Source organism: Corvus brachyrhynchos, unplaced genomic scaffold (assembly GCF_000691975.1).
Source record: "Corvus brachyrhynchos isolate BGI_N302 unplaced genomic scaffold, ASM69197v1 scaffold42, whole genome shotgun sequence".
Classification (NCBI taxonomy): Eukaryota; Metazoa; Chordata; class Aves; order Passeriformes; family Corvidae; genus Corvus; species Corvus brachyrhynchos.
Genome location: NW_008237242.1, coordinates 2,946,834 through 2,962,293, shown reverse-complemented (window position 1 = coordinate 2,962,293; position 15,460 = coordinate 2,946,834). Strand labels below are relative to the sequence as shown.

The 15,460-nt window shown below is 38.2% G+C and overlaps 1 protein-coding gene across 1 annotated transcript in view; it reads left to right on the top strand.

The window, feature by feature from the left end:
* Positions 1-15,460, top strand: part of OXCT1 (3-oxoacid CoA-transferase 1) — a gene marked incomplete at its 5' end in the record, with an annotated part of 77,567 nt that overhangs the window by 24,647 nt on the left and 37,460 nt on the right. Inside the window, one exon of the mRNA XM_017730191.1 lies at positions 1,488-1,548. Within this exon, the coding sequence (XP_017585680.1) occupies positions 1,488-1,548 (61 nt within the window). The remainder of the gene's footprint in view (positions 1-1,487; positions 1,549-15,460) is intronic.

Genomic DNA, 15,460 nt, shown 5'->3' with positions numbered 1-15,460 from the left:
AGTCCCCTCCAGGCTGAACAGCCCAAGTGCCCTCAGCCACTCTTCATTCGGCTTCCTCTGAAGGCCCTTCATCATCCTTGTGACCCTCCTTTGGACACTCTCTAATAGTTTAATATCCTTTTTATGTTGTGGCACCCAAAACTGCCGGCAGGACTCAAGATGAGAATACCCCAGTGGAGAGCAGAGGGGACAATCCTCTCCCTTGTCCAGCTGGTGATGCTGTGCTTGATGCCCCCCAGGACACGCTTGGCCTTTTGTTAGAGGCTTCACAGCAGCTGTGTATTGCCAATAAAACAGCATTTCCCCAAGATACGTGCCTTCGGGTATAGCTTTGACAGTGTCGATCCCTGCGCCGGAAGCCTGTGAGAGCGGCCTGTTGGTGTCGGGCTTTGTCCGTGTCCCTTCCCTGCCCGGAGGCACGAGGTGGCAGCAGCGCCCCGAGGCTCGGAGCGGCTGCGGCAGCGCGCACGGGGCTGGCGCCCGGGGAGCGAGGGAGGGCAGGGCGCCTGGCGGGTCAGCTGTTGGACTCGATCGTCTCAAGGGCTTTTTTCCCAGCTTAAATGATTCTGTGATTCTATGAAATAAGGATGGTGAGGGCGGAAAAAAAAAAAAGCTTCTGTGGAAAAACTGTGTGGGAAAGGAGGTTTTAACTTGTTTTGAACCCTGGTTTCTTGGATTTTGATGAAAAAGTTTCAAGAATTCTCCTTTCTAACAGAGAAAAATGCTGAGAAGCTAGCAGTGGAGCACCACTAAAACCTCTGTAATTTTTATTGATTATTAAATGTGCCACATGTTTTTGTGGGGCTGACACAGGTCACTTGTTTCCTGTGTGCCTACTAGGATCTTGGTGCAGATCCCAACACAGGTCTACATGTCATGTGTTGCTTTTATTCTCCAGAGGTTCTTTTTCCTTGGTACAGAAATCCTGTATGGGAATACTTAAAATGAGTGCCAGAGTCACACTGGCACAGTGAGTGCCAAAACTGACACAGTTTTGGGTTTTTTTCATTAAGAGAATTGGATTACCTTTACTGCTGGGTAAAGGGCTGTCCTAAGTCCTAGTCTGAATTATGAAAGCATACTTGAGAGATTGTTAGGCCTGGTGCTGGTCCCCTGTGGAGATTAATTTCATTCTTTGTGCAGTGAAATAAAGGCATTGTACAAAGTCCAGCTTGCTGCTGCTTTTGGATCCAATAAATGAACATATCAGTAACATAAGCAATTTCAATTAAACAGTGTGCTGATTGAAAGTCAAAAGAGCTGTAATGAATACTTTCTGACATAGAAAAATATGATTTCATCTCAGATGCATCTTACACAATTCCATAATACTTTTTCCTCCCTGTCCTTAGTTCTCCAGCTATTTGGCAAAAAGCTTTGTGATGCTTATAATACAGACATACTTGTAGTAGCTTATCTCTGAAAAGTCTTTCATTGTACTATTACAGCCGTTAATATTTATTAATTTTCTTTTTTTTTTTCCCCAGGAAAACTGCAAGAAACTTCAACCAACCTATGTGCAAAGCTGCAAAGACAACTGTGGTAGAGGTAGGGAATTGAAACATAGTAAGCCCTATACTGGTATAGTCAATATAACCCTTTATTTTACATGGTATTCTGGAGATCAGGTGGAGGGATTTCAGATAATTGCAGGGTTTCAAATCAGGGACAGTGGTCTAACCTCTCTCCTTGGATTGCCTGCTCCTGACACTATGCTCTGCTTCAGTGATTAATTCCTTAGTTGCTGTACCTTTGATCCTGACCAGGACTTCGTGTTCACTGTGACCAGCCTTTGAAAGGGAAACAAAGCAAGAACCTTAAAATTTGTAAAATAAAGTAATAGGTGGATGAAAGAGGAAAAGGGTAGGCTTTTAGGCTGTGCTTGAGAAGATTCTCGAAGACTTTATGCAAAACTTCTTGAAAAAAAAATCAGGTACATAACAACTTGGATTAGGCAAACCATAGAGCTATCACAGTTGTGGTCTCTAAGATTTAATAAATTACATAAATATCAGTCCACAGTGAGATACAGACATTTGGCTATGTCTTGAGAAAGAGGATGGACTAGCTGATCTAGAATTTTCTTCCAATCTTTTTGCCCTTTTTCTTTGTCTGAAATGATCATGTTTAAAAACATGAAGCAGCCTACACTGGAAAAATACTGGTGCCTGGAGAGTTGCTAAGGCGTAGCAATATGTAAAAGATAGACTGCTCTATTAGCTTTTTCTTCACTCTCTGGTAAGTTTTTTATATGCCTAATAAAAGCTAAATATGATTTGGCAGTAAGATCAAGACAAACTCTTCTAGACTATTTCTAGTAAATGGTTTATGGAAGAGGCTGTTACTTCTTCAGGATTTTTGGTTTATTTTGTTTGGGAGTTGGTTTGGGTTTTTGTATGTTTGTTTGTACGATGTTATTTGGAAAATATATTTGTTATATAAGCATCTCTGAATAATACATTTGGGAACTTCAGTTATTTCTTTGTGCCTTACAGAACTATGACAAAAAATACCATGGTATTTGCCACATGACTTACAGTGACAATGCAGCAAAACATTTTCATGTTTTGTTTTCAAGAAAGGTTTCAAGTATTTTTCTATTTAAAAATTAAATAAAGAATCTTTCCTTCTAGACAGTTGTCCTTCATACCTTGTTCAGTCTGGCATTTAAAGAATTTAAGTAGATCAAAGCCTTCCACCTACATTCCATCTTATTCTCTCTTTCTGCTCTTCTATCCACGTATGATAAGGTAGAATTTTCTTGTCAGTGAGCAACTGATGTGACATCGTTCTTGCTGTAATTCCACTTATCAGTTGTTAGTAGATCTGCTGTGAACTGTGTCCACTTTGAGTCTTACTGCATTTTCAATACCATTTATAAAACTGTCAATCTTTTTGCAAGATGGCATATTAATATTACTTTACAATTCTGGTTTTTATGGACAAATGAGATGAAGATGCAAAACCACAGATTTAGGACAAATATTTTGAACCATCCTCGACTTAACTTCTAAATGTCATTCTTTCAAAGTGGAATTCAGAATGTTGTGTTTGGGTTTAAAGTTCAAACCCAGGGAATCAGAAGGAAATATCTCAATATGGTGTCTAGTATATCCTCAGTACTGAGCACTATAAGCTGTCTTAGCTCATCACTAGGGAACAGAGGCAACTAAAAATTTGAGTTTTGCCTGACTCCTTAGTTAATGTTGTTCAAGGCCGAAGGGTGAAATTCTCAGTCTCATTTACAGGGAGAAGAAAAAGGTTTTTGTAGGGTAGTAATTCAGATACTGTCTTGGCTGCAGGGATTTCTGAATTCTGGTGTTTGTTCCCAGCTTTGTTGCTATTTTTTATTGACTGAACATCTAACTGAATTTAAGCAGACAGTTCTAGTCTCTAGGAGTAAAGACTTGAAGCCAACCCTGCTCCTTTTCATCAAAATAGCTACAGGTCAGGCTTGTCTTCAAAGATGAAGTGATTACCGTAGGTTTTCAGGATTGTAGTTTCCCACTTTCCCAAGATTTACTTTAGTTTCTGATCATTGATAAAAATATGGAATTTGGCATAGTAAGATACCAATGAAATATAAACTACTGGAAATCTGATCTCAATGTATCTGTGAACTTGGGGAAAATAGGAAGTTAATTGAAAATCAATGACATTTGTTAACTTGTCCTGCTAAGTTAACCTGAGGAGCTGTGAAATCCAACATGCATACACAGTGAAAGACTTTTTTTTTTCTTTACTTTATGCTGCTGTTCTCTACTTTTAGTCGGTGTGGTGTTTTACACATTCTTATCTGAAGTACAGACAGACACTGGAGATTTGCAACAATTAAGAGGCAGGCAAATTTTGTGGATGTGAAGGATAAGAGATAAACCCCACTTCTCAAACTCACAGACTGATAGCTGTTGTTTGCTTAAAAATTTGTCTGTATTGTGAGGAGCAAGTTTGGCTGTGCATAGAGGAGTCTGAAAGAGGAAGTCAGCCTGTACTATTACCTGTTATGTTTGGGACACACAGTGAAGAATTACTAATTTTTAAAATGTCAGAATAAACTATCTGACCTTCACCCTTGTTTATATTGAATAGGGAAATGGTCAGAAGTAGCCATTTGGTACTCATTTTGGGATCAGAAATACATTGATTGTAAGCTTCTAATGAAATGCAACAAGTGCTTACTGATCTGCATGAATTTTTTGAACTGTTGCATGCGTATCTTTTGTTTATCTAAGTGAGAGGGAGTATAACCTGCTAATAAGGTTATTAGGATAATCAGAGTAATAAGGATAGGTTATCTGAGGAACAGATAACTGTCTGTAAAAACCCAACTGTGCCAAGTCCAATGGAATTTCTACTTTAATTTGAAGGAGACCCATTATTGAAGGTCAAAAAAAACTTTCAACTGAAATGCATGATTCCTGTTATTTGGAAGTTAACCTTTGCAGAGACAGATGCTAAATAATGTTGGCAGCATCAGTTAGTTTGGCTTTATCTATATATGAAAGCAAAATGATGCAGGGAGTTCATCTTCTCACTTGAGCTTGCAGAACTTGCAGAAGTTAAGCATGCAGTCAGACCTGTAGCTTTGTTTGAACCTGAGCTCTCATGCCTACACTCAGCCTGAGGCTTTCAGTTGTTTTTCAGATCCATAAACACTTTTCTGCCCCTGTTGCAAAGATGGGAGAGTTGAGAAATTGGCTGATATAAAAGAAACCCAACGGTCAGAAGTTACATACAAGCCACCAGCTCTTGTAAAGGTTGAAAGGAACAGCACGGCATGTGATGGAACTTGAGAGGCTGTGTGGTGTTATAGATGTGGTAACACTTCCAACACTGTTGAACGAAGGTCATGCTGAATTGAGGAGGTGTCACTGCTGTCAGGACCCTTAACAGAGCTGTTGAACTGTGTGATGAGAGGTGAAGTGCAAGGCAGCTTGGAGTTGCAGGGAGGCCTTTTGGATGGGTGCCTAGACTCCTAGGGTGAGGGCTGTGTTAACAGAGTGTTTCTTAACATGTGCATCTCCCTGTAGAGACCCGTCTGAGCAGAGCCCCACTGGGGCTTTCGGTCATGACACCTCTTTTTTCTAGGGAGCTGTGGCTGCCCAAAGCCACAGGAGAAAACATGGTGTGACCTTGCCAGATGTGGGTGTCATGACAGCATGGGGAAGGGTAAATAGGGCTCAAGCTTTTGCTTTCTGCCGCAGAAGAGTACAGAAATGTCTGTAAAGGTCCCAAATGACCCTGAGCTGTTATCTGCTTTCTTGTTATTCTCTGCTGTGAGATCTACTGAATATTTGTCCCTGGTGAAGTGCTTTTAAATCTCAGCCATTGCCACAGTGAAAGTGTTTGGTAGTGGTAATGGTCAATATGTTTAGAAATATTTATTGACTGACTGTTTGAATATCCAGTTTGAATAATTTTCTTGTTCAGATCACAGAAGATGACTAAATATATCTTCTTGGGTAAATAACATTTACACCTCAAATAATATCAGGGAAGGGAAAAAAAGAGAGTATACTTTCTCATAAAAATGCATTAAATAAAAATCATTAAGCCCTGCATTTTATCTCTGGTTGCCTAGTAACAACACAGCCACATCAGTGAGCACCATTTTCTCAGGTACAATGAACTGCATGGCACTAAGGGACAGAATCAGACTGAAATAAGCTATTTGTATCCCGTTATCTGTGCTAAATCATGGCATTTGGTTTTATTGAGGAAACTGGAAATAAGCCTTTTTTGTGTGTGTCTATTCCTTCAAATGCTTTAACAAGGGCAAAACTTTCCTCATGTGCACAGCTCTGTTCTGAGGAATTCTTCAAGATTTTTGCACAGTGACAGTTTACTATAAAAAGCCTGTAAGTACCACTTTAAAGTGGAACAATAATCTGATAGAATCTTTTTTGTCACCTGGATGCCTCCAGCCATGGAACTCAAAACTGAACCCTGGTGGAGGATGGCTTTGGGATGGGCACAGACTTTACATTTCTGTGAAACCACAGACCATGATGAAGGATGTAGAATTGAGGTCCTTCTGTGCAAATGCTGTAACCCCTGAGCTTTTGTGTTGCTACAGCCTTTTTTGATACTATTTAATTGCTCAGTGATGAGTCTGTGTGTGTGCTCAGGCAGTGGTTGTGAGGGAGTGTCCCATGGATCTGCAGTGGGGGAAAGGCTTTGTTTGAGAATCCCATTTGTCACAGGATGGACACTGAGCTTCTTAGCCCTGATACATTACCAGCTACTTTTGGCACAAGTGACAGAATTCTAGTTGCCATAATATGCTTGTGTAATAAATTTTACATGTATATGTATATGTGTAGATATCTTTGCATATTGAATATGTAGGTGGTTAGTCAGGGCTTTTGACTGCAAAAGTGTATTTACGTGCCTAGGCCTTGGCTAAATCCTGAGTCAGAGATGCCTGTGGATCTGAATTTAGATAACCCAAATATAGTGTAGAGACATTACAATAACCTTTCCCAGAGGAACCTTAGTTGAAGGATTTGAGTGAATACTTGTGGGAGAGAAAGTTTGAAATGCATGCTCATGATCTTTAGAAAGTATAGGGAAAATAGCAAAATATGAGGAATGTCTCTTAGGAGTACTGATTTCATAAGCTCAAGGACTTGGACTGATGAAGCCTTCTGGGAGGTATAGCGAAGAAGAAATGAAGTTAAATGATTTTAAGAATAAAATTTTCCAACATGGAGAAAGTATTGGAAGAGCAGTAGGAGTTTGACCTTGATCTCAATCATTGTAATCTCAAACACAGAAAAGGAACATGATAGAAAGTGAGGACTAAGGTCAGATGTCTGAGGCTAAGCATTACAAAGCAAAATAAACCAAAAAGCTTAACCTTCTAAGAAATATCCAGCCCAGTACGAAAAAAAAAGACTATTTGAAAGTAGCAAGAAATCGTTTTAAGAATACATACATAGTGGGCTGGGAGACCAAGGATACTTCACTGCTCAGTGAAGTGAGTAAAATTATCAGTGCAGATTACAAGGAAGGCTGAAGTGTTTAATGGCTTTTCTCCTTCAATATTGAGCAAAGTTAACAACCAGTTTGGTGGCTATAGTGATGCCAGTCATAGAAAGTTAAAGAGCAAGTCAGAGAAGTACTGGAATTGAAATTCAGAGACTACTAGTATTGTTTTGGAAAAGCAGCTCCTAGAAACGTTTGCACGCCATTGCCACAGCAATTTTGATTTGCCAAAAAGAATCTCACCCCCAGACTCTTCTATCATGAGAATTTGAAAATTAATAGGATTTACAATACTATAAATTTAACTTTTCAGCTCTGCTTTGTAAGATGTGTAAATCAATTGACTTACCTGTCATTGCATTTAAAATCATGCATTATTGTAGCACTGAAAAGATGGGAGAATTTTAGGCATGAATCAAAGAATCTGCAAGTGTATATCCTGGTGTCTTAAAGCATTAGTTTGTTTTCTCTGCTATTAACATCTCTGATGGAGATTTCTAGTATAGGATGACAAAGATTTGACATCCAAATTGAAAACCTTCCAAAAAAATTGCCTTCTGACATGAAGCAAGGGCATTTTTTCAGGTGGTCAAAATACTGAGATTTGAAAAGCTGCAGCCTCATAACTTTTGCTGCAGTGAAAATTTTTGAGTAATTGAATCAGTTGCTCAGATTTTAGCAGCATCCTTTTAGCTCTTGCAGCATCCCTCTCCTGCAAATGCTATTGAATTACTCAGTAAAAAAAAGTGAATATTTGAAGAGAAGTAATGGGTTGAGATACCAAGACTGACTTGACTTAAATAATGTTGATTTTTCAGGCTGCAGACAATGGCAAAAGAATGAACAAGGACAACAGAGTAGTTTTCCTTTTCTGTGTCCCAAACAGTTGCCTAGTCTTCCTTTTTTTTTTTTCCTCCTCCTCAGATCTTTTATTAAATTCTGTTCTAGATAACTCGCACTCATGCTGTCCAGTGTGTGGAAATGCACTCCCGTTTATATTCCCATGCATTAGATACTGAGATCCTTAGTTTGCCGCTTCTGATTCTTCTGGAGAAAGCAATAACTAAATGAATCTTAAAAGAACTTCAGGTTTGAACAGGCGTTCCTGGGGTTTTTATAATAGAGAAAGAAGCACACCTCTCCTTTTTGTTAACCTTTGGAATAAGTCAAATGTATTTTATCAGTTTTCTTCTTATTGTTGAAAAAAGTGAAGAAAAGCAAAGACATGAGCAGATTGCCTCAGCTGGTCAGAGCATGGTGCTAGTAATGCCAAAGTTGTGAGTTTGATGCCCATACGGGTCACTCAGTTAAGAGTTGTATTCCATGATTTTTGTGGGTCCCTTCTGACTCAGATGATTCTGTGAAATAATCCTGATTAGAATGGGGGAAATATGTAGCCAGCTGGCTCGGTAAGCAGTGGGATAAGGAGCACTTTTGCTAATGACAATATTTCAGCATTTCTAGTGAAATCAGAATTTTCTCATTAGGTTATGATAAGCAGAAAATTCTATTTTTATAGTTTGAAGGACTGATTTAAATGTTTCTGCCAGCTTCAAATAATAATTTTGGTTCTGTAAAGCAGTTTATTCTTGGGTTTTTTTAATTTACATCTGTGTCTAGTGCTCTCTTTTCCAGGCAGCTTTTAGGAAGGATAATGATTACATGCAAGAAAACTTTAATTCTTCTTAAAATTTGTTACTGACAATCTCTTTATACACACATTTCTGTGGCCTGTTGAAAGTGTCTAAGTCACATCAATTGTTTTCTTTCTTTCAAACTTTTCCTTGAAAAGTACCCTGATTACCTTCTTCCTCAACTGCAGAGAAGTTTATTTATTTTGAGTATTTTAGGGAGTTGGGATATCTGCCATGATTCTGAAGGTGAAATGGACCACACTAACTTCTTGTTGAGAAACAAAGTGGTAGCATGTCAAGTAGTTTTCAGAAATCTTTGTAAATTACCACCGTCTATAACGAACATCTGAAATAAGGAGAACTAATAGATGTATGGGCAGAACATGCCATTTTGGGATGAAGTTACCTTTTTGTTACCTTTATTGAAATGCGTGCAGGAGTTCTTTTTCTTACCAGAGTGAACCAGCAACATAATTGGCTATAAACCAGCTGCTAATATGTTGTTTTAATGGGATTACATTGCTATATGTCTTCTGCGGAGCATACTCTGGTCTGATCCTTAGTTAGAGACATTAATTGAATCTGAGGGTGGTTTAGTTGCACTTAAATAGACTGTAAAGTACCAAAGCCACTTTCTTGGATAGTGCAATTAAATCTCTGATTTATTTTTATACATTTATTTTACTTTACTACTTTTCCCTTCAGTATATAAATTTTATTTAGTTCATTTTTGAAAATTAAGCTTATATTTATCTCCTGACCTTTAAGTTACATTTCTTGGAATGCGTAGGATTTGATAGCTCTTTTAGTCTTTTTTCATTTGTTATTTCTCTGATGTGAGTAAGAAAATAAAATCTTTCGTTGTGATTATGGTTGGGTTTTTTTTGAGGTTCAATTATTGCTGGTAAAATATGAATAATTTTAATTAGAAAGTCAGTTATTTATTTTTACCTTCTAATAAAGTTCAAAGGCTTTCATTCTAAAGTAATTTGAAAATAAGTAACAAAGTATAGCAATAATGTATTTAAAGCAACTTGTGTTTTGTTTGCAAAAATTTTTTTAAATTATATTGCACTAGAGTTAATATTGCTATCAGCTATTCTGTTCCGGAGCAGTAGTATTTGAGATGTGGTCAGTCCCCTTATTTGGCAGAGTACAGATTAAACAGGTTCTTCTACTATTAACTAGCCCTTAGCAAATGAAGACCATATTCACTGATTGTGGGTTTTGTTTGTTGTCTTCTGGCTCTTCTCCCCTTATTTAATTCTATGATTGAAAAATAATTACTTCATGCAATCTAAAAAAATATTTTCCAAAATTGCCATCTCCAGATGTGAGAAGGTGATTTTGTATATATCCCACATGGATGGTTATGTTTTATTTTTTGTTAAGAATGTAGGTATTGAATACAAATTGGGTGCTTTATCACCTCATTTCATCAAGAAAGCAGAAATCACAAAATGTGATCACAGCCAGCAGGAGTTCACTGATGACTTACATCAGAGCAACCACAGGGTTTCGGAAGGAATCACTCCTTAGGTGTGCCTGCTGCAGGAGGCTGGTTTGATTGGTAATGCTGGGACTGCTAGACTGCTGGATCTTAAAGTGCTCTCTCATGCTTTCTATTCAGGTAATTTTACCATAGAATAATACTGTAAAATCCAGAGGAATGAATTTAAGGAGATAAGAGAACAGCTATGTTCACTTTCACTTTTTTGTGGATACAGAATTATACAGTCATCCTGGTGCAAGTCATCAAACAAGCAAGCCCATCAATTTAATGGAGGAACTTCTTTGAGAAATGTCAGTATCTTCAGACTTTGAACATGTTCTTGGAACTTAAGACTATTATGTATCCTAGCTGTGCTAATATGTGACTCACTTAAAAATTTCTGAAGTGTAGTTCTATGTGTATAGGAGAACCTCTTCAGAGACTGGTGGTTAAATTTTTGATATTCTTTCATGCATGCACACGGCTTTACATATACATAGCCTTTGCAGATAATCAGGTGTGATTCCTCTTTTCTTTGTGGTGTTTATCCTGGAGCTGCTGTGTGTGAGTGCCTAGAGCAGGTAATTTGGTGCTGTCTGTTTTCTTCTCTGCTGTCAGCAGTACAGCGTGGAGGAAGACGTCAAATGCATGGAACGGAAAGGGGCTGTTGGAGGAAACAGGCAGCAGGTGCGGAGAAACGTGAGAGGAGATTAAGCCTGAGGCAACAACTACAAGTGGAGGTGGTAATTGAGGAGATTTAGAACAGAGAAAACAAAGGTGAATTGAGTATATTCTAGCAGGGTCTCCTGATTTAGGAGGATATGTAGCCACATGACGAAAATGTAGATTTATGTCAGTTTTGCTTCCCTAATGATCAGATATGACATACTGGCAACAGATCTCACTGTTTTTCTCTGTGGTGTTTACAGAGGATAACAGTCTACTAGAAAGAAGAAAAACACATAAAGGTACATAGGATCTTCAACAGCATGGAACAGACGAATAAAGAACTGCTGTGTGCTGTTCCTGTATGGTACAGAGAAGGGAGCACACAGTGAATTACAAGAGGTAATAAGAAACTAGTTAAATTTAAGAAATGCATCAATAGAGTCTTTTGGGTTCTAAGAAAACTGTTAGTTCCTTGTCAGAAGCTATGAAGAAGGTGGTGTATGTCCAGCCTTTGACTGAGGACATCCTGCAGCTGGCACTTGCTAGCAGCTGGGAGAACATAAACAGAAGTACCACACTGTCTTTTAAGATCCTGTTGCTAAGAAGAAGGGCTACTTGGCTAAGTGGACCTTCAGTGTCACCCAGACCTGGCTCATTATGTGAAAAGTTGTCTAACAAATATGAACTTCACAGGTTTTTACTGCCCCCTGCCACTCAGTATGCTTATGAAAACATTTATTTGGAGTCTGATGTGACCATAATGCGGTAATTATTGACCAAGATGTGCCTTTATCAGGCTATTTGGTAGTTGCTTGATTTTAAAGATATAAAACTCTCTTTAAAGATATAAAACTCTCTCAATATCTTCTGGATATTGACTGGCTGTCATTCCATTACTGTGGAATTTTGACTGGAGTAGAAATTTCATAGTCTGTCTGATCTTAGAAAAGCAAGTAATTTAACTTAGAAGATCCTCTGTTTCATCTCCCTTCATGCAGGCGGAGCTCAGTAACCTGCTTTGCTTTTTTCTGTAGTTCAGTAAATTTTTATAGTGTGTTCTTAATTTCTAATGAACTGTTTTCAGAGTGTATTTCACAGTTTTAAAATATCAAAGCCTTCTGTGAAATGCAGTCTAAACAATTAACTTTTTTTCCCCCTTGTTTGTCATTAACTATCATGAATGGTTGATCACAGTTTCTGTGATCTTGAATGCATACAAAATTTAGTCTTATAGCCCTTATTATGTATTTTAAGGTTTTTTAAATTTTATGATTTTATGAATGTTAGAATGAATTTTGCAGTGACATTCACACTCTTCCAGTAGTGAACTGAAGAAGTGTACTGATGAGTTTGTCTTAAGCGTCTAAGGGGCTAAATTTTATTTCATTCCTCTTGTTGTTTTGGACATTTAACCAATTGTAATGTTTTACATTACTAATGTTCTGCTAGGAATGGTCACTATTTCAGTTTGAAGAACTGAAGTGTACTAAGATAGTGATAGAGAGATTTGATGAAGTAAGTGTAAAAATAAGCTACTTAAAAATGCATAGGTTTGTTAGGCTCTGACTCTCCCCCATCTCTTTCTTTCTTTCATATGCACATATTTTAATTTTTTTTCTGTAATAAGAAATCATATTGTAATTTCTGGTTATAGCTTAGTGTTATGAAAGCTGAGATTTAAAACTAAACCTGCTGAAAACATGTAACATGTCATAAAGTACATATTTAGGCTGCAGAAGTAGGTAGATGGAACATACTCAAAACAAAGGCCTTTTTATTTTTGAGTGTTTTGGCATTAATAATTTGTCATTGTCATTTCCTTACCAATTTTTGGTCAGGAACCAGAGTTTTTTATTTTTCTTACTCGAAATCCATAACTATCAAGGTTCCCTCTTTCTCTCTGGAAGCGTTCAGAAATTCCGAAATAAAAATAGAAGAGTAGCTGGATTTCTGTAAAGGAAAGGAATTCAAATTGCTTTAAAAAGGAAAGTAGATGTAAATTAGAGAAGGAAGTGATATAGTGAAGCAAATGACCACTGCCTTTGTGAGTGCTGATATCAAAAGGAATGGCAGAAGGCTCTTGTGAATCATACTGGAGAAGAGCTTCTATGTTCTAGGTGTATTTACAGATAAACCAGTGTTCAGAAAGGACTGAATTCATTCATCCTCCTTCCACTGTCAGCAGTCAGAGATTTGCAAGAACACTATCTCCAGGAAGAAACCTCCAATACTATGAAACTCTTGGAACAACGAAGGGATTTTTGAATCAGGGATCAGAGCATTCCCAGAAAAGGGCAGTCAGCCCTGGTGGTCTCATGAAGTTCCTTTTTAGCTCTGCTGGTACAGCAAAGATGTAAACATTTTCTGTCTTTTTGCACATTGATGAAATGAAGATTTGAGATGATCAAGGCAATCTAAATGGTACCAGAGGATTTTGATTTTCTAATTACAAAGAGTACAGGAGGTGGTCTGCCCTGATTAGTTCCCTCTCTATGCTTTGCCAGACTTGGTGCCTCTTGGGTGGGATGACACATAATAATTTTTGATGTTTACAAAGATTCTTCTGTATGTTACAAAATAAAGCCTGAGGCAGGGTGAATACAGAAAAGAAAGAACAGAAGCATAGGTAGGAGGAGAGCAGAGCAGGAGAAAAACTCACACACATTCTTTGAATTATTAATATGAATGCACTCCTGCCTTTCTCCTTGAGGCTTTGGCTACAGGAGTGTTACAGAGCCAACTCATAAAGAAATATGAAGCCTGAAAGTGAAGTGAATTTGCCCAGTGATGGGACTACTAAATTTGCAGTATTGTTCTTGTCTAGGAAGATACTTGGGCAATGCCTTGCGGTGGCCACAGGCACTAAGGTGCTGATTCCCATAGCCATCAGATTTCCTGGTGTCACTTCAGCTGGCACAGCTTCATCTCTGGCAATATTGATGGCAGGCAGCCCATGCACGGTGCTTCATCATTGAGTTCCCTGGGAGAGAGAGCTGGAGCACTCAGACGGCGTTTGTACTTCATCTGCGTGAATTCTCCCTTTTCCATGTAAACGTGCTGATTATTTCACTTGCAGAACTGGAAGACAGTTAATTTTTCATACATCACATGCAAATTCTTAATCCCTTCTCAAAATTCCTCTTTACTACTGTGGAGATATTTAAACATATTTAATTTTAGTTGCATTTGATGCTTATTCCACATAATGGTAGAACATGGAAAGGTGTTCCAGTCGTCAAGGTTCCTTAGGCTTATCTAAAATCCCTAGGACAAAATACAGTTTGCAGTGTTATGTTCATTTAGGATAATGTTTGGAAATAGTAGAGGAAAAGCTATTAGGCTGACTGCTGTGTCCCAAGAGACAAAATACAAACCAATTAGCAGAATGGCGTGACTGATAACAAAATCCAACAATTTATTGTTGGATGAATAATTTATTCTGTGTATTCTATGGGGGGAGAGACTCAGTGTGTCAAGTTTTCTGACAGCATAATTCTGTTGGAGTTTGTTGAATTGTGCCAAGATTTTGGTTTTATAATCTCAGCTGCTGCAGCAAATAAATGTAGTTATTCTGTGAGAAAGTTCAAATCAGGAGCAATTAGTATTCCCCAGGCCTAGTTTTCCATCTGATAAGTGAAGACAAATTTAATTAAAAAGGATGAATTTGGGAATTCTGCTGGTAGCAGATCATCTGCTTGCCTATTGCTTCATTGGAAAGCCTTGTCTCCTGCTTCTCCTCCTTTTCGAGCATTTTCTGACAGTAGTCACTGCACCAAAAGTGCATTGTGCTTCAGCTGTGTGCTTCAGGATTTTTTCATTTTACCCTGTCTTTGACTTGGTCTCCATATTAATCTTGAAATGTGTGTATAAAATAAGAAACTTCAAGTGAGATGGATGACACTGTAGCATTTTTTCATGAATACCCAAGTCAGAATTTTCATGATACTGATTTGATTGTCTCCTCCTTATCTTTGGTAAGGGCTTTCTGGATGTGGGCCTCTGCTCTCCATGAACACTAAGGCTGGTGTTGCGGTAGCTGTTCTTGCCTCTTGCTTAGGATGTTTTCATTGCAGATTTCACAACACATCCTCTCTGTCTCTTTAATCCAGGGCTTTTTTTAGGGATCATCTGAACCTGATCCTGTGACCTTTAGTTTTTTACTTTTTCTTCCCCCTCTCCTGCTTTTAGGGTGGATTAGTTGGTTTCTTTGTTTGTTTATTGTCACAGTTCAAGGCACAGCAGGAAGTTAATTGTCTATTGGATGTACTGTAGATTTTAGTATTGATCATATTGTGCAATAGGATATCAGATTGAGTTTTAAACTCTTTAATGTTGCTTCACTGCTGATAGCTGTTAAGTGCTTTACCCTTACCATACCCCGGGTCTTGTTTTGGGGTCATTAGTGTTTGGACATCCCTAAGAGTTTAATAAATTGCTGGTGGTAAAGCATTTTGGAAACTTTCTTTTAATCTTCGAGTACATTCTTATGTCCTGTGTAGTAGATTGTTGTCTGTTATCTTTGCCTGTTGCTCTAACATTACATGTTCTCCCTGTGGTTGGAGCACTGCAAACAACACTAAGTGTCTGTTTTGTGGCAGAGTGAGATGTTCTCTGTGTGCCTCAGACTTGTCAGGGAAAGCACCAGCCATGGCTGAGGGGCTGTGCTGCGCGGGTATGT